At 32.9% G+C, this 26,101-nt stretch overlaps 2 protein-coding genes across 4 annotated transcripts in view; both read right to left on the reverse strand.

The window, feature by feature from the left end:
* Positions 1-26,101, reverse strand: part of LOC123677476 (cyclic nucleotide-gated cation channel alpha-3) — a 255,400-nt gene that overhangs the window by 174,032 nt on the left and 55,267 nt on the right. The window lies entirely within an intron of this gene.
* Positions 18,933-23,666, reverse strand: LOC123677477. The gene is made up of 8 exons (XM_045614015.1): positions 23,514-23,666; positions 22,500-22,672; positions 22,131-22,441; positions 21,106-21,350; positions 20,878-21,050; positions 20,670-20,820; positions 19,395-19,528; positions 18,933-19,268 (listed from the first exon to the last, which is right to left on the reverse strand). The coding sequence occupies exons 1-8, from the start codon at positions 23,566-23,568 to the stop codon at positions 18,933-18,935; spliced, it is 1,578 nt and encodes a 525-aa protein (XP_045469971.1). The 5' UTR covers positions 23,569-23,666.

Consider the following 26,101-nt stretch of genomic DNA (forward strand, 5'->3'; position numbering starts at 1 on the left):
AAGAATGGGTAAAGAGAGAGAAATACTGAACGGGGTGAAGATTGGAAAGTTGCAGTATCTGGGTCATGTGCTGAGAGGGGAGAAATATACCTTATTGCAGATAGTTATACAGGGAAAGATACAGGAAAGAAGGCGAATCTCCTGGTCAAACAACTTGAGACAATGGTACAAGTGCAGTTCTGTTGAGTTGTTTAGTTCTGCAGTGTCAAAGATGAAGGTAGCCATTTTGATAGCCAACCTTCTGAGAGGAGATGGCACCTGAAGAAGAAGAAGAAGAAGTGATGACATACTCCTACATTATAAAATAAGACACATCACTAAAAACTCTTTATAAGGTTGCATTTGTAAACTGCACTTATCCAATTATTATTCAGCATAGAATCTCCTATAGAAATTGTATTCCTAATTTCGATATAGCACGTACTCCAAAGAGTAGTCCAGCTAAATGCAAATAAAAATATACAAATATAGCTAAACAAAATTTTTCCAACTCATATAAATCAAAGACATCAGAGTAACGAAATTCTGCTGGAGTGAACTCTAAAAGGGGTAGGCTCTACCCAACCAACGTATCGTTCTGCTGGCTCAAAGATATTCACCAAAATCCAAAGACTAAAGATGGACCGACTGAAATACGAACCACTTCAAAAGATGGAACGTTGATTGATTTAAAATGACGGGATGGAGTGAATCTTGCTCTCTCCCGAGATATCTAGGAACAGACGCGGAGTAACATGAATGGGAAATTTCATCAGGCTTCCTGATTCAGTTAATAAATCGAAAATTGAAAGGCTGTCAGCATGAATTCGTTGGAAATCCTCGACGTTTATTTCGCACGCTATACGCTCTGTTTGTTGCTTTTCTTCTGCTATAGATCCGCTATCCAGTACTATAGATATGTGGAGAGACTGTTGATGAGTATGCGGTAAGGGCTCCTGAACATATTCAAACGGTATTCGCGTCGCTATGAGGGAATTTCGAGGCAGAAATGGCGACTGTGAATTTTCGACAGATTTGGAATTCATTACCTACTGCCATTTATCCCTTATAGGATAATGCTTGGTGAATTACTTAAAAAATATCTTGAAACGACACATATCCACTCATCAATTAAATTCTTTCTCTTGAAGGGAACTTTCAAAAACTTGAAATTGTGACATCTGTTTATTTAGTTTGTAAGATGTGTAAAGGGTGTTTTTTTCAGAGCTATAGAACTTTAAATTGCAATAAAACAACGATGGATTATTCGATCGACATGAATTTTATTTATCCGCAAGATAATCTTGTGGCATTACATTTTGAATATGATTTCTGGAATATGACCGCCACAGCTGGCTCGAATGTAGTCTAATCTAGACGCCCAATTTTCGATGACTTTTTCCAACATTTGTGGCTGTATATCGGCAATAACACGGCGAATGTTGTCTTCCAAATGGTCAAGGGTTTGTGGCTTATCTGCATACACCAATGACTTTACATAGCCCCAGGGCCGTATCTAGGTACTATTGCGCCTGTGGCAATATCTCAGACAGCGCCCCCCATTTTCGAAGATTTTTTTTCATCGATTTTATTTACTTATAGTGTTTTTTTGTTCATAGCTTAAGTCATATATTTTGTGATTATTTTATGCTTATACACAAATTCTAGGGAAGGCTAGCTATATTTTCAATGTTTCCAGCAAGGGCGTGGAAATGGGTGGTAATTACTACCACCACCCCCCCCCCCAATATTTCCAAAATATAAAATTTCAGAATTCTCGCAAAAATGAAAATTTTTCTACAAAAAGAACCAATAATCATTTCACTTCCCTCTGAAATCGACACGGAGTACAAAATCGGACCCTTTTACGGTTAATGAGTTTGTTATCGCTTTCAAGATGAGTACTTTTACTGCTCTACGATCACATCTATGTCCGAGGTTTATTATTTTCCTTTATCTATCCGCTTTGTCGGTGTCGCTCGTTTTTTGCATTCGTAATCGGTATGCACGTACTCGTTATTTACGGTTTTTTGTTTCATTCTCGTCACAAAATTTCAATACAGTAGTTATCAAAGTACTGAACTGAGTAATTCGCATCGAAAAATTGTCTGACCGTGTTATACAATTTATTATAATTCATTTAAATTGCAATTTGATTGTGCAGATATCGGTTCTGAATTGATTATATCTAAACGGTGTTCCTAATGTGTAGGTACAAATGAAAATGACAGATTTCTCAGATCATTTTGAGAAAAAAGTCCTATAACATGAATCTGCAAACGCTTTGGTTTTGAGATACCGGTGTTAAAGTTTTTTTTTGCATAGCACCTTCCCTTCACAAAATATCTAACTTGAATTGTCATAGATCTTCCGATTTAAAGTTTTCATCTTATGATGTGCTTATTTTGTATGCAAATCTATAGGGTGATATTTTTTCTGGAAGGGTACCTGCTTCTTTCCACCAGAACTATTTTTTGGTGGAGCACTGGTTCTATAGAAAAATGTGAAAAGAAACTCTGGTCTAGTACAACACTTTTTGGTTTGTTGTAGTTTTGTCGTATCTGCTATCGATTTCGAAAAAATAATTCAAACAGCTCTTTGGTAATCCTCAGGAAAATCCAAGTTATTATAAAAATCCAGTTAGTAATCTGTGATGAATAAATTGATTATAACTTATGGTAGATACTCATCAACAAATTCTGTAGCGAAGATTAATAAAGATTCGATAAACTAATAAATATAAGCATCACTAAAACGTATGACTATACAAACAAAGCGTTTGCGGGCTCATGTTCATGGGACTTTATTCTTTAAAATTATTCAAGGAATATTTTCCTTCGTAACTCTGTTATAGGAAAACCCAGTGTAAAGTGAGAACAATCGAATTGGTAATAAAAAAAAAAAATTTTGAGTAATTAAGTTCCAACTTCGTTATCAAACCTCCTTTCCTCACATTACAGATATGAGTAAACATTGTTGTACAAAAAATGTTTTTTTTGGAGAACAACCCCCCCCCCCAGGGAAGGGGGAAGATCTCCGTCCTTGGTTTTCAGATTCCTCGGGGCATTGCTCGTTGCGAGGCGTATACCTGATGAAAACCGAGTTGTGATTTTTCGAATTATTATGTCTGGTGCTCCAATATTTTTTTCTCTTGATATTTTTGGGCGCCCCTGCAGACCTTGCGCCCGTGGCAAGTGCCACCTTTGCCACGCCCTAGATACGGTACTGCATAGCCCCACAGAAAGTAATCTAGCGGTGTTAAATCAAACGATCTTAGAGGCCAATTCACAGGTCCAAAACGTGAAATTAGACGATCACCAAACGTGTCTATCAATAAATCGATTATGGCACGAGCTGTGTGACATGTTGCGCCGTCTTGTTGAAACCACAGCTCCTGGACATCATGGTTGTTCAATTCAGGAATGAAAAAGTTAGTAATCATGGCTCTATACCGATCACCATTGACTGTAACGTTCTGGCCATCATCGTTTTTGAAGAAGTACGGACCAATGATTTCACCAGCCCATAAAGCGCACCAAACAGTCAGTTTTTCTGGATATAACGGTGTTTTGACAAACACTTGAGGATTAGCTTCACTCCAAATGCGGTCGTTTTGTTTGTTGACGTAGCCATTTAACCAGAAGTGCGCTTCATCGCTAAACAAAATAAAATTGACGTAGTGTGCGAGACGTATTCCGCACAGAACCATTATTTTCGAAATGAAATTGCACTATTTGCAAGCGTTGTTCTGGCGTGAGTCTATTCATGATGAATTGTCAAACCAAACTGAGAATAAATCACTTGACAGCTGTTAAATCGGTCGCCATCTCGAACAGTAATGCCAACTTAAAGTTATATACCTCGAAAAAAAACACCCGTTATGTATGTTATGTAGTATCACCTGGTATAAGTTGTTAAGGTAAAAAATGTCTGTTTTTCAGTTATCTACTTTGTCCCTGGACAAAAGCAGTTGTTTCAGAATTGGGTTTAGGAAATTATCTTTTTGTAGGCCTGTAAATGACGCATAATGGAAGTGAAGAAAACTTCTTGAACAGATAATAAAAATTGGAAGTTTTTATACTAATGAGAAATCAGAACTTTTAAATATCGATTCTGAAAATTCTCAAATCAAGATAACTTCTCCAACCAATTGGAGTAAATTTGATATTTGTCGAAACTTTAATCTGTCCAGTTTAAAGCACCCGACCGTTTGAATCTATAATTTAAGAATTATGAAAAAAACTCTTGAGGGCAGATGAGGTAACATCTAATTTGTAAGATGTATTTTGTAGTCACTTTATATCAGTGATGGTAAAATGTCAGATGTTTATAATTTTGAATAAAGTCTATTTGAACGAACAAGGTTTTTCTAAGGAGTTAATATAAAAAAAATTAATGAACGAAAGTATTTGAAATCAAATATAAATTACTTCAAATCCTTTAGTTTATTAATTGATCAATATTCAATTACATCAGATAAAATTTCCCGATTATTGTAACATTGTCTCGAAAATGAAGATGAATAAAATTATATTGCTATCAATTTAATCAATTGATCAATATCAAATTGATCCAATTGATACATCAATTGAATCGGTAGTTTCTACTTAATTGAGATTCATATACCTATCACTTACAGGGTGTTAGTGAATAGGTTCGACAAACTTTCGGGGGGTGATTCAGCATGAAGAAAAATTACAGTTTGGTATATAATTTTTGTTCGAAAATGCTACGAATTCAGAGGTACGGGGTATTAAGTTTTCAACTAACATTCACTCTGAAAGTGTTTGAAAGATTCAAATGAAATTTGATTGTTTTCAAGAGATATTTATTGCGCATTCATTTACATGCATTGAAGACTTTTTATTCATTAATGGCGCGCATAAGGGTAAGGATCTCTTTTTTAAGAAAAAATGATACGCTACTGAGATATTTCAAGCTAAAATTAATTTTTGAATTTGTCGTTCAATTCCTGATGCAAGAGTGCAAGAGTTTTTACTCTTGCATGTCTTTTTTTTGGGGGGCTCTGTTTTCATGAGAAACAATGAAACATCTCAACAAGTATTTTTCATTTTTCTAATAAATTATCTATTTATTTGATTTTTCTTGATAATGTATTGAAGTTAAGATGCTTTTTTTCTATAAAACAGCACCGCATTAAAAAAAAAAAGGAACAATTCAAAAAGATTTTTAGTTCGAAATATCCCAGAGGTGTACCAATCTTTTTTTTTGTTTTAAATAATTCAGAGCAAAATAATAAAACATATAATTATTGCTTTCAAGTCGCTAACTTTAACACCCCGTATTTCGGAAAACGATATTTGCGAACAAAAGTTATATAGTACACTATCATTATACAAAAAATGAAATTTATCCAAAGAATCTCCCATTTTCCTTCGTACCTCCAATTTAGGAACACTCTGTATATAGAGTAGCAATTTCAAGACTCTTATAGAACGTGTCAAAAGCAATGTCAGAACCATAGAAAATTCGAAAAGAATATAGAAAAAATATGAAAAATGTCAATAGCACAATCTATATATTCCTATTCACATTTACGTGACCTGCAATGAAGCAATAAGCGCATGAATGTACGAGCGCTTAAAAGCTCTAGATGTCAAGTCACAAGTCACTCAAGTGACTTGTGTGGAATTATACGTTAACATCGAGGTAAACATTATGAACTGACTAACAAAGTCGAGATTTTTGGTGTTTAAGAAATTGTATCCCTCCTTTCAATAAGAAAGACTGCCGGTACGTTTAATTCGTTCGAATTGAGTTAGGTAAGGTTGGAAAGTGAAGAAAAAACAAATTAATACAAATATTGAGTCGCCAGCAAAAAATCTGTTTATCTCTCTTCCTAATGAGAAATTTCTCCTATCCGTTTTATTTCCCTTGCCTGTCGATCGGCAGGGCAGGAACTGCTGCACAAACTTATAAGCGAGACGTCGCTCTCTATTTAATTAGATCTTTATTGCTGATCGCCAAGTCGGCAAAGCTGCAGTTGGGGTGGCGGAACAAATCCTCAAGCGATGAACCCCCAATATCCGGATGAGATCCGGTGTTTCTACTACTGCTCTCCCAGCATCTCGCAGATTCGACCGTATTTTCTATAATTCTTCCCTTGAAGATATGTCCTATCATTCCGGTGTGGCTCGATTTCAGGAGACTCCAAAAATCTGGATGAATTTATCTTTGATGAAGATTAGGGGAGGTTTTATCCGAGCTTATGGGGCTACGAAGAAGGGTGGGAATTTGTTATCCTACGCATATTGAATCAGATTGTATCCTTTGGAAGGGTTCGGATAAAAGGTGGAGGTGAATTATTATTCCACCTCGTTCTATCTTTGTCATGAATATTTAGAAGATTTCAAATCATTCCCGAAAATTCAACTGAAGTAAAATGAATTCGTTTTATATGAATTTTATTCTAGTTTCTTGATATTTTCAACAGAGAACGTAATATTTGTGATATACAGGGTGATTCCAAAGAAGACCGTTAAATTTTAGAAGAAATTCACACTAGACAAGATAGTTTCGAAACAATGTTTGGTGTATGGTTAATGAATCAGTGTAGTACCCAATGGGCCCAGGTACGTTGATATACTGCTGTGAAATACTTGGGTAACTAACCGTTTATTATCAGTGAAAATTTCGCTGGAAATAACGTTTATTAGTACGAAATATCATATCAATATTGAACGTTGTTTTAAAAGTACATAAATATGGTTTTAATATGATATTAACCGAAACGTTGATCGAACACTTAAAAATATGAGCAATTGTTTTTATATATTCAAGTATTTTACAACACAAGAAATTTTACACGTATAAATTATTCCGGTTGTGTCTGGTACATTCTGAATAATCCAAATACAATGTTTGGCGAGACAAGCTAATTTTTTGAGGGGATTGCGTTGCTTCATCCTGAGATCACTGATAGAATCGTTAGTTTGTCATTCGGTGATCTCTCTACCAAATACATCTTCCATTTCTATAGCGAAGGACTTTGCCTGAAGATAATAAACTTAAAGCTTACAGCACGTGGTCTTTCTATGCGGCCAGCCACCCAAGTCGTAACCGCGCCCGGCGCTGCTTAGTTTCAGTAGTCTAACGTGAACTGGCAATTTCAACATGTTATGGGTGACTTTGCTGGACTAGCGACGGGTCCCTACAATACAATATTATTCTTGTACTTCCAGGTTACTCTAAATAGCTTTCTGAATTGAAGATTTCTCTCCTTATTACAAACATAACAGAAATTCAATTTTGTGTAAGGTGGTTAACGTAAGCGTGACACATAAATATGTTTTTTTTTACGGGCTATCCAAATATTTTATCGAAAAACTATCTAACACAGGCATTCTATCAAGGAAAACCCGTATTAAAAAAAAAAAAAGATCTTGCGTTTTCAGTCCAATTTTCAAAATTTTAGAGTTCAGAGACAATTTCTGATCAATTTTTTTTTCATTCAAATTTTGTTGAAAACTTCCGAGGCAATGGAAAAATTAACAATTCATCCATTTTCAAAAATACAAGTTTGTGATCATTTCAGAATAATTGTGCAGGTTGAAGAAACAGAAATCTGTTTCTAATCCATTACTAATACCTAAGCTCAGAAAATGTTGCCACAAGATCAATCACCATGATTTTCGTTTAGGAATTGTTTTTGTCTTGTGTGTATATGAAAAGTAATATTCTGAATTAAATTACATATTCATTCAAAATAGTGCAATTAAATATTAATTTCGAAGTTGGAAAAAATATTTCAGAACTTAGGAACAGCTAAGCATCCTCAAACAATAAAGCTTAACTACCTTTTAATGGTCTGGAGCGAAATTTCGATATTTTCTCGGAAAACTGGAAGTATGCCAAAAAAATTGAAAACACCGGAATAATGACTCATATGGTAGAACCTGAAATGGATAGAAAAGTTTTGGAAAGGCAATGGACAGGGTGTATTTTCAAACATCACAATTAATGTGAAATTATCAAAGTTAATACCTAATAATTTTTTCTTTTCCACGAAAACTTGTTTATTCGGCAGACAGGGCCCCCGCAACCGCGCGTTCAACGCGTGCACCGCACGCGGGCGCCACTCTGAAGGGGCGCCAAAATCTCTTATAGACCGCATGAAAAACCGAAAGACCAAAGGTTTTTGAAAAAGTTTTTTTTTTATTTTTTCAACAATTTTCAACGTGCAAAGACATCTTTTACACATCCAAACAAGTTCTCGAACCCGAACGTCGCAATCCCCATAAAATAACCTCGGCCACAGATTGCAATTATACGATTCTTTCCGAGTAAACAAATCATAAATAATCATCCCTTTGTCGGTACGGGATTTTTTTATGGACCACCTGCACCGGACGGCGGGCACCATTTCTTCGATCTTCACTAAAACGCATATGGTACACATAAACAATCATAAATACCGAAGCAATAGCTTTTAGCCAGGGGAATTACTGAAACTTTCGCCACCATCTGTAGGAAAAATACTACAGGTTACAGAGAATTTCTGAAACTACCAAAATCTGCTTGCTATGCTATAACAGCAGAAACCTATCCAAAGAATAGTTATTTTGTTTCGAAACGTTTAAGGGTTGAGGTCAAGACGCAAAAAATTAAAATATTCAGATAATTAAAAAGATTTGTATTTTGTGTAATTGTGGTTTGTTTTACTGTTTCTTGTTGTGATTCAATTAAATTTTATGAAATGGTAAGTACCTATCCACATACAGTATTAGCATTTCTATTAGTCTATAAAATTCGATATTTTTTTTTCTGTTTAAAATGGTGCACATCCTAAATTAGCCCATACCTATATACTATAATATTACTTTTATTTGCTTCAAATAGGGAAGTATTGTTTGTAATCGTGAAAAAATTGAATCGACTTTGATATTTTGAATTTGTTACCTGGGGCCACCATCATATTATACTTAATTTTTTTTTTATATGCACCCTGGATCTGTATTATTTATTTGATGTTCGTAGCCGTTTGACATTCTAAAAAATTATATTTCACCTTTGCCAAAAATTAATTATTATAACAGGAACAGGGTATGTGCTTCAGATCGGTCTTAACTTATTATTATTATTAATATTAACTCCGTTTAGGTTTAAAGGCTCGGATTTAAGGTTTAAATTCATAAAAATGAAAACATACGGGTTATTCTCAAAGAGATGGCGCAAAGTAAATCATGGGTGAATGTCCTTACCAATTTTGGATCAAGTTTTTTTTAAATTCTAGGAGCCATACAAGAGAAAACGACCTTCTGGTGCAAAATTTCGACAGCAAAAAAAAGCTAGACTTCAACAAAGGGAGAAGATGACTAGGAGTATGTTCTAATACTGAAACGATAGAGGGAGAAGAAATTACAGTTTCTAAAGCGGCGCCATCGCCATCTTCTGCAACATGTGAACCATCGACTTTAACAAGTATTGAAAATCTAGCCTCTGTATAGTCGGCCATCCTAACAACTACGACTACAAACGACACTTTTGACGATTGTCACAAGAAAGATTATCTGGTTTGGCTATCTTAGCTATAGAGCAAGAGATACTCGATAAAATTTATTTTTGATGATATAATAAAAGAATTCGCAGCAGCCAAATCTAGAAAAACATCCATTCAATTTTATCCTTTAATTGAATATTTTATTTGTTATTTGTTTATTGTTTGGTTTATATATTTATGAATAGATTAAAGAAGAATAAAGCTCAGGTTTTGAAAACTCTGCAGTTTCATTTCAAAATTAAAATAAAATGCGGTTTTGATCGAATGCTTGAATAAAATAATGAAAAATTTAAAAAATGTATTATGCAACAACTGACAGCATAAAGTTCTTAAAGCATCCAATAAAGGTTGCTGATAGTTTTTTTTAACCCTTCTACAAATAAATTTCTAACAAAAACTGAAACATTTTTTGCCGATTATCCTGCGACGTTTTTCTCCACTTCCCCCCTTTAAGGGGCGCCAAAATATTTTCGGCACGCGGGCGTTGATTGCCCTTGCGGGGGCCCTGTCGGCAGAACTATGAGAAAAAAGTAAAATTTTGACGTTCCAAGGCAAAAAAGGTATTATCGATTAGGAAGCAGTTTTTTCAGCATAATATCGAATGATCGGCTACAATAATAACAACCCTGTATTCTGAAGAAAGTGTTGGAATTATTGAATATAGGTACACTATCAAACATATACTGCACTGAAATTTACTGATTTCTTCACATATCAAGATATCTTATCACAAATTTGAAATATGTCGGGTTCTCATTGAAGATTATCTTAATTGGGATTGAGGTGAATACTCTGTTATCAACGGTTCATATTCTTAATTTAAGAAACTGAAGTTCACTAATTGAGTTAAAATTGTGCCTTATTGAAATAACAAAAAACAAACATTCAATATGGAAGAGAAAGATTTTTTTGCCAATGTTCTTTTTTGTTGGTTTTTTTTTATTTCAATTGCTGATGACAATTTGAAGGAAACAGAAACTGTTTTCATGCAATCCGTACCACCTCCCCTCATATCATATTCATAAAATATGTTCACAAAAATTTCAGATGAATTTATATCAAGCATATTTGTAATCAGTATAGATTAAATTGCGCTCAAATGCACTCTACCTAACTTCAGTAAATTTTTTCGACTTTTATACAATATTTCACAAAATATCTATTCATTAGAATAGAAAGTAAAGAATTCATTATAAAAAAACTAGAAGAACGCTAATTTATTTTGGGATAGTCGTGAAAATTTTTTGAAAGTTCATGTGTTATGTAATTTTTCAAAAAAAATGAAAAATCCAAAAAGCATTACTGAGGTATAATCGAAGTCCATTGTTATTTTGATATGAAATAAAAATATGCTTGAAATTCCTAAGAGCCGTACAAATGAATCCCTTTTGGCTGTTTTTCTGTTTTCAATTATGATCAATAGAGCATCTTTAAATATATGTAGATACTGAAATATTACTCGACCTTCTTTTATGAAGATCAAGAATAAATTCTACCCTTGAGGTGATTTCTGACTAATGGTCCCTTACCTAATTCATTGAATCGCATATTTTTCTGAGATTTATTTGATCCCAAAGTCCTCCACATTTTTCCGTTGAGGCAACCCTCTATCTTCCCAGAATGCTGTCAATTAATTTCCAATCTTCATACAAAGGACTCTTACTGAAAGCAATTACGACATGGTGATCTGATATCCCTCAGGAAATTCATCAAGGTTTGGGACTGTACGGTTCCGTGTTTTCGAGATGTAAATCTCAAGTACAAGGAAAGGGTCTCCGATTATAGTATTAATTAAGACCCTTTGCCATAAATCCTATATCAGAAATGATCCCTCGGCAGTATTTGATAGGTCGAAACAACATCAGAGTTTGGATAAGCCATTAAAAATGAAATAGCTAGTACGAGGCTGAGTAGTGAGTATTTGAAAAAAAAAGGTCTTTCAAATTGAGTTTTCAAAAGTGAATAATCAAAAGATATTTTAATCGAAACTGAAAATGTTTCATTTATTTTTTAAATACAATGTTGGCCATGTATATTCTCGAAATTATATCTTCCATATGACCATCTTTTACATCTCTACAGTAGACGATTCTTCTATCTATCACATTCTAGCATAGTTGTGACCTTGTATACTTGTAAACCTATCCTTTCACACGGCCCCAAAGAAAGAAATCTAACTGCTCTAGATACTCAATTATTTGGAAATTATGTACAGAACTTGAATCGTTTGATGGAGGACTTGAAATCTCTGTTGATTTCCATTTAATTAACATAGCTTTGAAATATAACACAGGAAGAGTAGTGTACAGGGTGAGAAAATTTCGATGTTTTAGCTCTTCATCTTTCAAACCAAAGTTTCCTATAACAAGAGCAGTGTCCTTTCGTCAATCTGATTATTCGTATGCTTTTTACTAATTTCTACAAAAAATCGAATCTAGATGAAAAAATGTGATACTCCATTCTCGTTTTTTTCTGAGAAGCTAACAAGAGTATTATGCATTTTTGGGCCCTTCTTTTGTTTTTGAGTTATGAGCGAATATTGGAAAAACGGCGATATCGAAGAAAAATTATCTTCGATAATACTGATGATAGAGCTCTGAAATTAATACATTATGCAGGCATTTTTTTACGTAGAATCCAGTGGCGTGCTAGTCTTTTCAACAGGGTTTTCAATTACGAAGCTTTGGTCTAAGGTTATGCTTTTTCAAATAAGGACAGTGGATTTCTGTGATATTTCTTAGAAACTTAATTTTTTCTGATTTCAGAAATATATAACATCGTATAGTTCGTATCAATATAAATAATAGAAAATGGTCAAAAACTTTTTTTTATCTATGAGTGTCAATATTTCTATAGTTTCAACTTTTGATGAGCACAAAAAAATTGAGCTTCCTATAACAAGAGTAGTCTCCTTCCGTCAATCTGATTATTTGAATGCCTTCCACTAATTTCTACAAAAATTCGAATCTAGATAGAAAAAATCTGATACTTACCCCATTTTCATTTTTTTTTCTGAGAAACTAATGAAAGTATTATTCATTTTTGACTTCTTTTTTTGTTTTTGAGTTATAAACGAAAATTGGAAAAATGGCGATATCAAAAAATTATTATATATCCGCTTATACTGATCTCTGAAATTAAAACATTATAGATCATAAAAAAGAGATTGGCGGAAGAAGACTGCTCTTCTTATAGTAAGCTTTATTTTTCTGTGACAGTTGAAACCATACAAATATGATCAATAGAGCACAAGCTTTCAAAAAATGGTACAAAAAATCAAGTGTTTCCATTAAAAAAAAAACATAACTTTGTGTCATAACTGCGTAATTGAAATTCGTACTTCAAAGACGAGCACGCCACTGGATTATACGTAAAAAGAAAAGTGCCTTCATAATGTTCATAATTCCAGAGCTATATCATCAATGATAGGATAGATGTAAATATTTGCGATATCGCCTTTTTTCCAATTTCAGCTTATAACTCGAAAACAAAAAAAGGTAGTCAAAAAGCCAAAAATGAATACTGCTCTTGTTAGTTTCTCAGAAAGAGAGAACGAAAATGGTGTATCAGATTTGTCTATCTCCTCTGGTTAAAAGGTGCTAAAACATTGAAATTTGTCCACCCTGTACATATATTCAGATTGTTTTTCGAATGGAATTCTTGTAATTATAGTGAGTATTCAATGTAAGTCAACTTGGCAACGTTCACAGATTAATATCATTCATTTATTTTCATAAAAATGAAAAATTAAATGGGCAACTCTTGTACAAAATGAAATAAACAACGATAATAAATAATTGGAGATTAAAATTAAAGCTAATATGGGTCATTGCAAGCTGAATTCATTATTATTATTGATAATGAAATAGAAAGAGAAGAATATTCATTATCTATCGTTGACGAATTCACGATAGGCAACTCATTTTTTGTATTATAAATACTACTTCATTCATCAAATAGAATGGAAAAAATGATTTCATACTGGTTTTTCCAATAAAGTAGCTCATTTCCAAGGTTGAAATGGTATTTCCTATGCTTGAAAAAACTTCAGTGTGGAGGTTTTCAGGAGTGGCATATATCATTATAAAAAATGGTAAAGAAATAAAGTATTCCTTTTGACTTCAATAATCTACTGTTGAACTAAATGTACAGAACAAGGACTCACCCTGTTCTTCTAAACTTCACAAATTTCAATCTATTTTTTGATATTATTCAGATCGTTGATTTGCTCATTCCTGTAGCATTTTCATAGATTCATCATATGAAATAATCAACCAAAAAAGTTGAAACAACATGTTCGATATTTGAACTGAAGTGATTCACACGTATTCCCCAAAAAGAAACAAATTTCAGCCTCCCAAATTCCATGATTCGTCCTCCCCACCTTGTTCCATTTCCGGATTGAAATGCCGGCGTTCGAAACCTTCAACCCCTATCCGACCCTAATCAACGTATGGTTGCAGTACCTAAATCGGCAAATCAATTTCCGACTGCCGAAATATCCTCCAATCCCCAACCGCCATTCAAATCCCGAATTTCTACAAATTTCTCGACAGAATGATCGAATATCGGTCTTATTAGAGAGTCAAATATTGCCGGAGTCTGCTTCGAAATAAATATGGTGGAAATGAGGCTTCGTTCTCTATCTGCGCGAAAAAAAAAACAGGAGGAAATGATCGAATATATCATACTGAAAATATACGCTGAGGCGAAACAGCACATTTACTTTTTCTCCCTTGGATGCGAGTTATTTTGATTCCGTCATAAATTATTTTAGCGAAGAAGAGTGTAGAGATCGAAAACACCATGACATAAGTTAATGCTATATTTGTGGATATATTTAACTCTTTGTTTATGCTATATGACATCAAACTTATCGAAGATTTTACCATTTATTACTCCTTTCTGGCTTTTTTCTTTTTGTTTTCAGATTTAATTACACTATACAGGGTGTCTGGGAAGTAACTGATATTGTTATCAGAAGGGCGGCAAATGTTGGAGGAAGGTAATTATTACTTTTTCCTATAAATCTAGATTACTAAGAGAATGTATTGAATATTTTTTTTATTTAACGAATTTCACACATGATTTCTTTTTTCTAATGAGTTTTTTGGATTAATAACTTTGGTTTTTCGATACTGATTCGAAATTGGAACATTATTTCAAATTTTATAAATCAATTATATTTTAACATTACAAGTTAACAAAGCTGTCAAAGTTATTTTGCGAGAGTATCTAGATACACAGTAAAAATAAAAATCTCGAACTGAAGAAGAATATCTCTAATCAAAACAATCGTATTCTCCTATATTCATAAAGAAATATCTTCATGAAATGAGAAATTTGTTCTCTCAATTCCAAAATCAGCGAAATTCTTAATAGGATTTAATATATACTTCGATTGAGGGTGCCCATAATCTCCCCTAAAATTTCATGAATACGTTCATGGAAAATTCTCTGACTTCTTTACCCAAATACACCAGATATAATTATTTGAAATGAATTAAATCTTCACTTGAAGAATATAAAAATTTCAAGTAGATCTTTCTACATAATTGAAAAGATGTAACAAAGTACTCCGAGCAGAAATTTAATAATTTCAAGTGAAATTGATCGAAGATCTTATTTGAAGAAAAGTGTAATCTTAATTCAAGACTAGCAATGCTCTTGTTTCAAAACTTCTTTTCAGTTATATTAAAGTTTTTGATTCACTTCAATTGAAGAATATCATTTCTTCCATTGAAGACGTCCATGATTCCTCTTGAGATACATCAGTATTTCCACAAGAAATCATATACTTCAACTCAACAAGTTAGATTATCTTCTTTGAAAAATATGGATTACTCAGCTCAAGAAATGTTCTGTAATTTGATTCAGAACTTCGATTACTTCTATTTAGGTTAATTATTATAATTTTTTTGATAGGATCTTTATAATATTTCTACTGAAGATAAACATATGAATATTATTGTGTGGATTCATGCAGCCCAAAATAAGGAGTATCGATTAAGAAATATCAATTACAAATAGCAAATAAACGTCTAACTTCTTATTTTTCAATGATTGTGTTCATGCAATCAAATAACAATTATAATAGTTATTTGATTGCAACAATCATTGAAAAATAAGAAGTTAGACGATTATTTGCTATTTCTTAATCGATACTCGTTATTTTGGGCTGCATGAATCCACACAATAATATTCATATGTTTATTTTCAGTAGAAATATTATAAAGATCCTATCAAAAAAATTATAATAATTAACCTAAATAGAAGTTATTTTGGGCTGCGTGAATCCACACTTAACTGTTATCATTTAGAGGTATCATACGTCCAATTATTAAGAACTAGAATTCCTCTCAATGAGACAGATAAGTCATCAGAAATAACTTCTCGAGACAAGAATCTTTTGTTCTGTGGATCAGACTCATTTCCCTACGAATATTCGGTCTGCTGAAATCACAATATATAAATTTCATTGAGATACCTATGTCTCATAGTCATAATGTCCATCATTTGAAAATCTTTTACCAATTATTTAATTGGTTCTTAAATAACAAGATCAAACACTGATATGATCTCCGATCCTATTGATTTCTGGAGCTGTTGCTCTGGTATGAACAAAATTGGATGGAAAATTAAGAGTTAGAAAATTTGTAAATAATTTATTATCTGAAGAAAATACAAAGTGAAATATATCAAGTTCTTTCTAAAAAGTATCTTATCTAAATACCTAGCTCGAAAAAATTATATCTGAACATACAGAGATAAAGGATTCTAAAGTAGAATCAATACACAAACATAAAAAATACACAAACGAAAAAATATCACAAAATATTAGAATTAAATCAAATAACTGTCACACAACTTCATAAACCACAATGTTTTGGAAAGGTGTTTCTGTTAGTATCGAAGGTCTGTTCTATTGTATTTTCTAAGAAAGCATCAGATTTGGATCAGTGCAAAGGCAAAGCAACATACTGATCTCCGTTACTTATTGTTCGAATGAAACATGGAAATACTCCATTGAATTCTTCTAAAGGAACAAGAGTTAGTATTTCCTGGCTATCAATTTCGTATGCATGATAATGGCTGTTGAATGAAACTGCAACGAAGTTTTTACATAAAAAATAGGAGTTCCCTGCAATTTCTTTATTCACCAAAATATATTTAATTTGAAGAAAATGGGGCATGTCTTCTTCAAGGTTGCTACATATTATACTTCCTACAATATATTTTATGCCATTTCTTTCCAACCAGCTTGATAAGTAATAATTGTCCTGCATATACTCATAATTCTTCAGTTCATCAGTGTTATGAAATGTTTCCGAGAATATTGACCCGACATTAATAATATCGTTGAGTCCTACTTCAGACAGAACTCTGTGACAAAATTTAAGCTGATTTCTGATTGATAAGCTCATTGGAATATTTTTTCTATTAACGACATTTGCTTTATACTCTTTATGTTTGGCTTCAAATCTTATAGAGGAAAAAAAACGTGGTGGACCAGCTGTTCTGATAATTCTGGAATAATGCACCATAAAATGATGCTTTGGTTTTAAATCCATTTTTAACAGTCTTAAGTACATTTCATGATGCTCAGATATCAGAGTGTCCAGTAATATCAACAAATCATTGGTTATGGAAGAAGACATTATTATTTCGGTTATCTCTAGAATTTTCAAGTACAATAGCCAACCCTCATGATTTTCTGGTACTTCATTTCCGACATAAAAACGAAAATTTCTCAGTAAGCAGAACATTTCAGAGGATGACATGACAATTTTACCCTTTTTCAAATTATCTAGCTTTATATTGGGTGGAATGTTAGTTTCAAATGGGTCATAAATGGCAAATTTTATTTTGGAATTTAAACTATCTAAGGAGAAAAATCCCTCCTTAATGAGCAGATATATTATACTAGCCATATCATACCTGAGAACCCCCTCAAACATATCATGCATGACATCACAAGTAATGTTCTTGTAAACATGAAAATTGCTCAGGGAATTCCAAATGCATTCCTCCTTTATGCCAAATAATTTGTTGGTATAGTGGTTTTCATAATCATTTTCATCCCTGATTAATTTTGGATCTTCTGTTGTTTGCGTTTTCAGAGATTCTTTGGTACCCAAACATAAACGACAGTAATATGTCGAAGAAAAACTTTCTGTGAATCCCAGAATTGAATTTACTCCCAAGTTATCACCGATTATGAGAGACACGTTGAATTTGATGTTAACACCATTTCTTAGGGTAATTCCCTTTGTTTCCAGACACTTCAGTTTTTCTATAAGAGGTTCAAGTAGTCTGATATTTCCAAATTCATCCAACCTGTCAGAACTATGAAAAAGTAGAGCAGTGAAAATATTTTCTAACCTGCTTGCATATTCGGGAGGAATTGTTGCTATGGTATAATAAATTGCTCCCATTTTATAGTAACCAGCATGACTTCCCAGGGAGTTTCCAATTTCGAAATCATCGAAATAAATAAGGAGAGGAAGAACTATGCCTTCCTTAAACATTTTATTGTTTTTCCAAATAGAACCCTGAACAATATTATTCATCGTTAAACTTTTATCATTAATGAGTTTATTCTGATAATTGAGCACGGAACTGAAAACTCCAGGTAATTCAAGAAATGTTTTCATTTGATATTCGATAGGCATCATGTAGGCCATTTTATGTTTCACAATCAGACTATAATTACCAGATTTCATTTGTGCTTCAGTGGTGACACCAAGTTTTATAGGGGTTGCCTCAACAAAATGCTTTGATGACTTGAAATATTTGAATCTTTTGAATTCCGTATCGAAATTGGATAAACTAACTTCTAAATTTTTCACCATCAACTTCAAGCTACTAGTTATATAATTATCAGGTAAAAATTTCATGATTTCAACTAAAATTTCAAACATACCCGAGTTCAGGAAACAATTGAAATATTGTATAGTTTCTTGTATAAATGACCGAGGGATAGAAGTGTTATTGTATAATTTTGCCATGAGAATGTCTAATGAAGTTAACAACGATTCATAGAACTTATCCTTCAAGGATTCAACTTCATTATATGATTCTTGGGGACCTACACCTGATTCTCTTGATGATTCAACTGGAAGAGTGCTCTTATTTGGCGTTACTAGAATGTCATGACTATTAGTTTTAGGGGTGGTTTCAGGAATATATGTTTCAATGATATTTTGAGTATTAGTAACAGAAACATTTCTTTCCACTGGATTATGAACCTTGATAACATGCTGCCTAAAAGAATGTCTTTGATGGAAAGAACTGCGACAAAATTGGAATGGGCATATATAGGAAGAACAATTGTGAATATATTCTAGGTGAACAATAAGTTTTTCGACATCTGTGAACCTTTCGTTACATGTACAATTCATTGTGGTTGATAAAGACGATGAGCACTATATCCTTATTTATTATCAGATTGGAAATGGGCCACTATGTCCATTATATATGGAGTTTTTTTATCTAAAGGTAATTTGTACATTATGTGAGCAATGAGATGCCAAATATGCTCGGACTGTGGTGGATATTCCGCATTAAACACATGGAAAGATTTAAAACAAACATCAAACGCCTTTGTGAGTGAATTGAAATGATACCTGACCGTGTCTATCACAATATATATATTCGTAATGTCTCGCACGTCGTGACCCTCTATTATAAGGTAGGGTTGTACCGTTACTGACTTGGCTGCAGCATTCTTTCTTTGAACCTCCACTATCTCTGGTACATCACTTGGAATCTGAAATAAATCAAAGAGTAGTTAAGCAATTTGAAATGAATGTTCATATTTAAGAATTCAGTTTATTAGTTTTTTGATATAGGTACACACAGAATAAAGCGATAGAGAAAATTATTCTAGTCTCACCTTAGCATGGCATATAATTGAGTCAGTACATTCTTGAACAGTAAATTTCCAGAATTTTCCTTTTCCAAGAGACTTTCTTCCCTTCGGGGGTATCAATTTTGCAACATTCAATAAATGGACAGCTAACTTACAATCTAGAACATTCAATTAGCTTCAATTTTTGTTATCATTTGATGAAAAACAATTTCTCAGTTACTATGCAACCATCCCATTTTCAGAGTGTAGTATTTTAACAAAGTTCATTGAAAGATATTTTTCCATATGCACCGGGTTTTTCACAATAGTGTGACCCCCCCCCCCCTTTTTCTTTGTTACTAAAAGAGACACAAAAAATTAATTTTTTTCACAAAAGTTTCACGAAATCGTCTAATATTTTTTATAATGACCTCACAAAATGAAATATATACAGAGTGGGAAACATACGGATTGTTCCATTTTTTTTCAAATGGAACACCCTGTACATCATTTTTCTATATTTGGGTAGCTCTTTTTACCCTGATTCTGAATATACAACATATTGATGGTCTTTCTCACTTATTCTGAGTACCAAAGAGTTTCAAATTTCAAGAACTACCTGGCAAGTTCAGTAATCTGTTTTCAAGTGGTAGGCTAGTTTATAATATTTATTCCATACTACCACAGTTTATTGCATTTTTAAAAATTTTTATTGGTTAGTTTTGTATTCAAAATAATGCTTTTAAGTGAATTCTTTGAATATAAGCGATTTTTTTCATGGGTAATTTACGTATATTTTTTATTCCGTATTTATCATTTCAAAACGTTGAAACTATGAAAATAAAAGACCCACTTACGTATATTTATTCAAAATCAGGAATAATCCGGATAACCTATCAAAATATGAGAGAATATATACAGCGTGTCTGGGTGTACCATTCGAAAAAAAAGTTGCATTCAAAGGTCGTTCACCCTGTATATATTCCAATTTATTATTGAAGCGATCATTTTCAAAATAATTATTTGATTTCTTACAACGGTTGTTTGAATCATTTCCTTATATCTGTTTTTGTAACAGTTACAAAGTGAAAAACCCGGTACTTCTATGATGGCAATGTAACAAGAAGTATTGCAGAGAGGTAGAATTTTTTTTCAAATCCATCCAGTCCAATTTCAGATAATGTACTCACTTGAATGAATAATTAAATTTTTCATGAAATAAATAAATTTGTTTTCATATGGAATCTACCGAATTCTTGAGTTGCACTTTTTATTGTTACAGAAAGTTATCAAACTGGCTTTGCAGATTATTATACTCACTCTCATTGATATCTTCCTTGAGAATTTCCTCTATTTCATTATATTTGTTAGTGCCCCTCCTAGCTATGAATACTTCATTGAAGAATTTTTCCCAATTCCCAAAGAAGTTCAGTCCTTGATTAGGAAAAAGTCTGTCGAAGTCACAATCAATCTGCAAAATTCCAAAATTTGTATGTTGGCACCATACTGAACTTCATCATTAACCTACCAGTGTGGCTGCTCTTGGATCCTCAAGAATTGGCCACTTTGCCAAAAACAGACCTAAACTACGGTCACTTTCAGTCCTTCTTGAATTGAACGTTCTATTCCAGTGGTAGACTATTTCCTCCCACGGTTCGGTCCTTGTTCTGAGGAATTTATGTGATTCAATTTCTTCTTCGGCTGAAAATGGAATCAATTTTTATGGAAGTTACAATTACCTTATGTTTATACTCACTGAATGTCGTTACTTTTGCTGGAATATAACTTCTAGACTCTAACTTCCTTTTCCGAGTACTAAGTCCACTTTTATGAATGAGATTCCTGGCCTTGTCCACCAATTTGCCCCTCGCAACAATGGAACGTCTGTTGAAAGAATCGTTTTTTCTGATAGAAGGTATATAGTAAGTTTGAGTTGCTTCTGTTGGAAAAAGTGTGATGATTTTGGCTGTTATAATATTATAATCTTCATGTTTCATTCTACTAAAAAAAAATATTTTAATTAGCTTTTTCGATATTCTTTTAATTGAGTGCTTCAAATGTGTTAGGTGTTACGGGGAACCATAATATTCGACGTAATAGCTTAGGGAAAACCTCAGCACGCTTATTCAAGGTCATTACCAAAACGGTCACCCATCCTTGTACGGACTCGACCTAACGCAGCTAGGCTTGATAAAATCTATTTTATGATTTCCCAATTGTATGACATTCTACATTTCACATCGGTCGAAAAATAAATTTTGAATGGTTCTAAGGAGAAGTATTTCTTCAGACCGCTTTGCCCATTCACGAATTAAACCAACATTCTGATACTAAACGAACGGACAGATGGTCGGTCCAATAGAATTGAGTTTGACAAGAAATTCTTCATCGTTGAGAAAAATCGACTAAAACGATTTTTGGCTTGAATCCGAAAATTACAGACATTTGGGTCATTGTTGAATCCCTCTTAGGATGACCGAAACCCCTCCGGAGGAAAATTCTCTGCTCTTTAAAAAAAAAGTTCGAAAATATCCAATGTAAGCCCCACTTCGGATATGTGCGTGTATAAAAAGTAATTGATATCTAAACAAAGTGTTAGAGCTGCTGCAGTAAATCATTCTAGTATAATTTTGTTTCTTACTGCTCAAAAATTTTTGACAACCCTCACTTTGTTGAAAATCCTCCCAGAAAATTCAACACTGTTTGGGTAAAACGACAACGCCCATTGTTCCCTATAGAACAAACGAGCAAAAAGAGATAATTAAATCGAATTTAACTTACTGAGTTACATGGTACTTGAACATTTGTTTCATTATGATATCTACCATAATATTTCTCCTTGTATTATCCAGCATTTTATTAGATTCATAAAAAGTTAGTATGCTATTCCCTAATGGAGACGTTATCAATAATGTTCTCAGATCAAACTCTGGAAACACTATTTTATATGAATCTAGCTGTTCTTGAGAATGGAAAGATATTTCCCTGTTATCAAGGGGAATGACTACTTCAGAATTTAAACTTGTTGCAACTGATGTTGTACTTTCAGTTGATTCAGATACTTCTCTCTCCTCAGTAATTATCTCAGAAAACTGGAAGGTTGAACATTCACTATTAGTCTAAAGCAATATCAAATTGGAAAATACTAACGCTTATATCAAAATTCTCCAAATTGTTATTAGCCTGATAGAAGGGGGTTTCCACTATTCCAAAATATTTTTTAGAACATTCGCTGAATCTCACTCGTGTCCCTATATTAGGAATTAATTCTTTTATCATACTTTCCGTTAATTTCGGAAGAATTTCTAAGGTGACATCGTTATCTGCAATCAAGATTAAATTTATGATCTCCCAATTTCAATATTCAATGTTTTGACAACTACGCATGAACATGTTCCTCTCTATGTGTCTGAGCTAAAGCATTTATAGGCCGAAGAAAGCTAAGAAACATTATCTTGGAACTACAAATTATGATCTCCTGAACAAAAAACCTAAATGAAATTTTTTTCAAACTGTTCTATAAGAGACGACGCATGCCCAATCGAGTCGAGGAGTTTCGTAATAAATTTGACATGCGCGCACAGGCAAACCTTAGTTCTACCATTGAGTATATAAATAGATTTATATATATTTATATACTCAATGGTTCTACAAACGTTTTTCGCTAGCTTGCTGCCTTGCTGTATTCTTTTACTCCAATGATATCAATAATAAAATATTCTCTTCATGAGAATGAATTTAAAAAATATGTTCTCCTGTTGATAGAACGGTTTGTTGAAACAAGAGAATGATATTCTTGACTTGAGTAAATTCATTTTTACATAAACTCGGCAAAAATTCTGAAATCCATAGTACATTACTATTTTATTATAATGTTAAATCATGCAATAGATATCTAGGTACTGATGTCATGAAAATATTTAGTTGAACTTTATGCGCGCCACGTAGAGCGTAGACTATGTCTACCTAGTTAGTTATATATATAGGAATCTGGTTGGTACGAAGTTGTAAGGGAAGCCAAACCTTATTCTGTCTAATCTAAATAAGCATAAGCAACTCATACTACAAGTTGAGTCAGTCAAGGATGAAATTTAGGAATCTTTCGACAAGCATCGCAATATGTTAAAATATATACCGTAAAAGTTGCATTGGGTAATCACTTACCTTGAAAGATAGGAATCAGTTGGGCAAGTTCCCACTCTCGAAGAAGCTCTTCCATGTTTTTATTGGGTTCGAAATTTGGAGAAATCAGAATATTCTCAATGTCCACCTTTTACACCAAACACTTGAACTATCGTATTAGGGAATTAATTGCTGGTTAATTCTCAAAACACTAATACCTAAAATTGTTCACTTTCTACCGTGTAAGGTGTTTGAGCACTAGAAAAGAATTAAATATAACGGTATAATACCGAAACGGAAGCGTCCCTAATTTCCACTCTTGCAAATGGAGCCAGTCGGGGATTCACGCGGCAGATTCTAATGAACGCTGACAGTGTTGTCAGTTTGATTCTTCTTCTTCTTGAGTTGGTGGACTCAAATAATGGATATTTAACACAACACCAATAACACAATACAAATTATTGTAGGCATTCTTGATAATAGATCCATATGTTGTGGAAAGATATAATAATAATGAACGTCTTAATAAATTATTCAAAAAGTGCAGATTACTCTTGAAAGTCGTAAATTTTGGATGAAGCCATTCTATTTAACCTGGTCAGTACCTATACATATCAAAGGACACGCTCAGAAAACTGTACAAATAATTATTCAAGTTGATTGAAAAATGAATTCCACTCAGTTAGAATTCTTCAGTCTGTCAGTGTTCGATTTCACCATTTCAAGAAATCGAGATCTTCCAAAAAACTCACGTTATATTTGAGAAGAGACTTGCTGTTTTAAAGCAACAAAATGAATGTCCATTTAGAGAGATTGTAGTTGATTCAGAACAAACATAAATTTTTCTCGACTGGAAAGCGATATATTCTCATTTCAAGAGTTTCAATTTTCTTGTTCCGAACGAGTTGAGATCTTTGGAATAATATAAAGCATAAGGTTGAAACAAGATATGTATTCTCAGGTCAAATTGGTCATATTCTCAATAGGAAATATTTCGTGTTTCACTTTGGAAAGGTGGCTTGTTTCGAAAAGAATATCTCTAATCTTGTTTTAAAGTATTTTGCTTTCAATAGAATTATTCGAGTATTTGGCGATTAAGCAATGCCGTTTCTCGCTATAAGAGGTTGGGTCTCTCCAATGAAATTTGAGGCTATTGGTTTGAAAAAAGAAAGTCTTCACCAGAAATAATATTTTCAAAGAGGTGCGCTGTCTTCTTTTAAAAATATACTTTTTACTGTGTACAAGATAAGATACTTCTTTGTGAAGGTATTTGAAGATACTCCGAAACTGATAATTATCTGTAGATACTTCTTGAAATACTTTTTCAGATACTTGTTGAGATACTTTATCAGTCGTAAAAATGCTAGGTATAATTCTGAAATTTGGAAAGTCTTGTAATTTTGTTTTCGGTGGTAAGCATGAGGGTGATATTAATGGAACTGAAATAGGTATCTCTCGAACATTTGCAATAGATTTCCACATTGTTAACATCTTGAAAATATTACGGACCAAGACGTGCCATTATAAGAAATCCACCTTGCTTCTTTTCTCAACTAGCGATTGGTTTCTATTCAAAGTTTGATCACTTTATTGCCTCTAATCCCCCTATCGAAGATAAGTTCTGTTTACTCAAGACCAGCTGCTGAAATCAATGAAAGATTTTTGTGACCTAATACGGGTTTACGAATAATTTATAGAAAGAACCAAATATATTCAAGAAATAGAATTTTTATCTTGTCTGTCCAAAAATTTTAATAAATTTCTTTAGTTTTTGTTCAATTAATAATCTATTCTAAATTCTTAGTACATTATTGTTTATCAAATGTAATTAGAATAGATTTTTAATTGATAAACGACTAAAAAAATTATAACAATTGTTGGACAAAAAAAAATTAAAATTCCATTTCTTGAATATATTTGCTATTTTCCACAAATTATTTGTAAACTCAGGCCACAAAAATCTTACATTGATTTCGACGGAGTAACATTTTGAATGTTAATTGATTTAATCATATAATAGTCTAACCTATCCATAAAACTGTGAGCTTAAAAAAATTAGATATAATCCAAAATTCACTATTATAGTTCTTCATTATTTTAAAACTTTAAAATTGAAAAAAAAAAAGAATCAGAAAGTTATTTGAAGAGATAATTAGACATTACAAGCTTTCAAGACTATGATGATCTTAGATGGAACAATCTCTCAGAATTATCTCTGAGGAAGATCTGCTTGAGATGAGCAATTTTTCAGTCCTGTTTCTGTGAGGACCCTGTAATTTGTCTTGATCAAATTCAAGAAATCTTTCTCGTATAAAATTATCCAAGATACTTCAAGGCAGGATTTATGCACTGAAGATTCATGCTCTATTCAGATGATGGATAGTTGTGGATTACAAACAGGATTAATTAATATATCACGGAGATTACTGTCATAGCGAATCCACTGGAGATTCAACAGCCATTCCAAGGAATTTTGCTGTGTACTCAACACGAGACTCAACACCATTTTTTCTATATAACTTTTATACTATATAGTAGAACGATTGTTCATTTATATAATTGAATAATTTCTATTTTAACATCAACGAATTCCTCCATTGAATAGTGCATAGAAATGTTCAATGGATTTG

Source organism: Harmonia axyridis, chromosome 4, assembly GCF_914767665.1.
Source record: "Harmonia axyridis chromosome 4, icHarAxyr1.1, whole genome shotgun sequence".
Classification (NCBI taxonomy): domain Eukaryota; kingdom Metazoa; phylum Arthropoda; class Insecta; order Coleoptera; family Coccinellidae; genus Harmonia; species Harmonia axyridis.

Bases quoted from the DNA above. Each gene is read 5' to 3' on its own strand.
- LOC123677477 (XM_045614015.1), bottom strand. From the start codon at position 23,568: ATGGAAGAGCTTCTTCGAGAGTGGGAACTTGCCCAACTGATTCCTATC. The intron at 22,442-22,499 runs GTTAGTATTTTC...TCAACCTTCCAG, and splicing joins TGGAGAATTTTGATATAAGC to TTTTCTGAGATAATTACTGA. The intron at 19,529-20,669 runs GTGAGTATAATA...TGAATGTTCTAG, and splicing joins CAAGGAAGATATCAATGAGA to ATTGTAAGTTAGCTGTCCAT.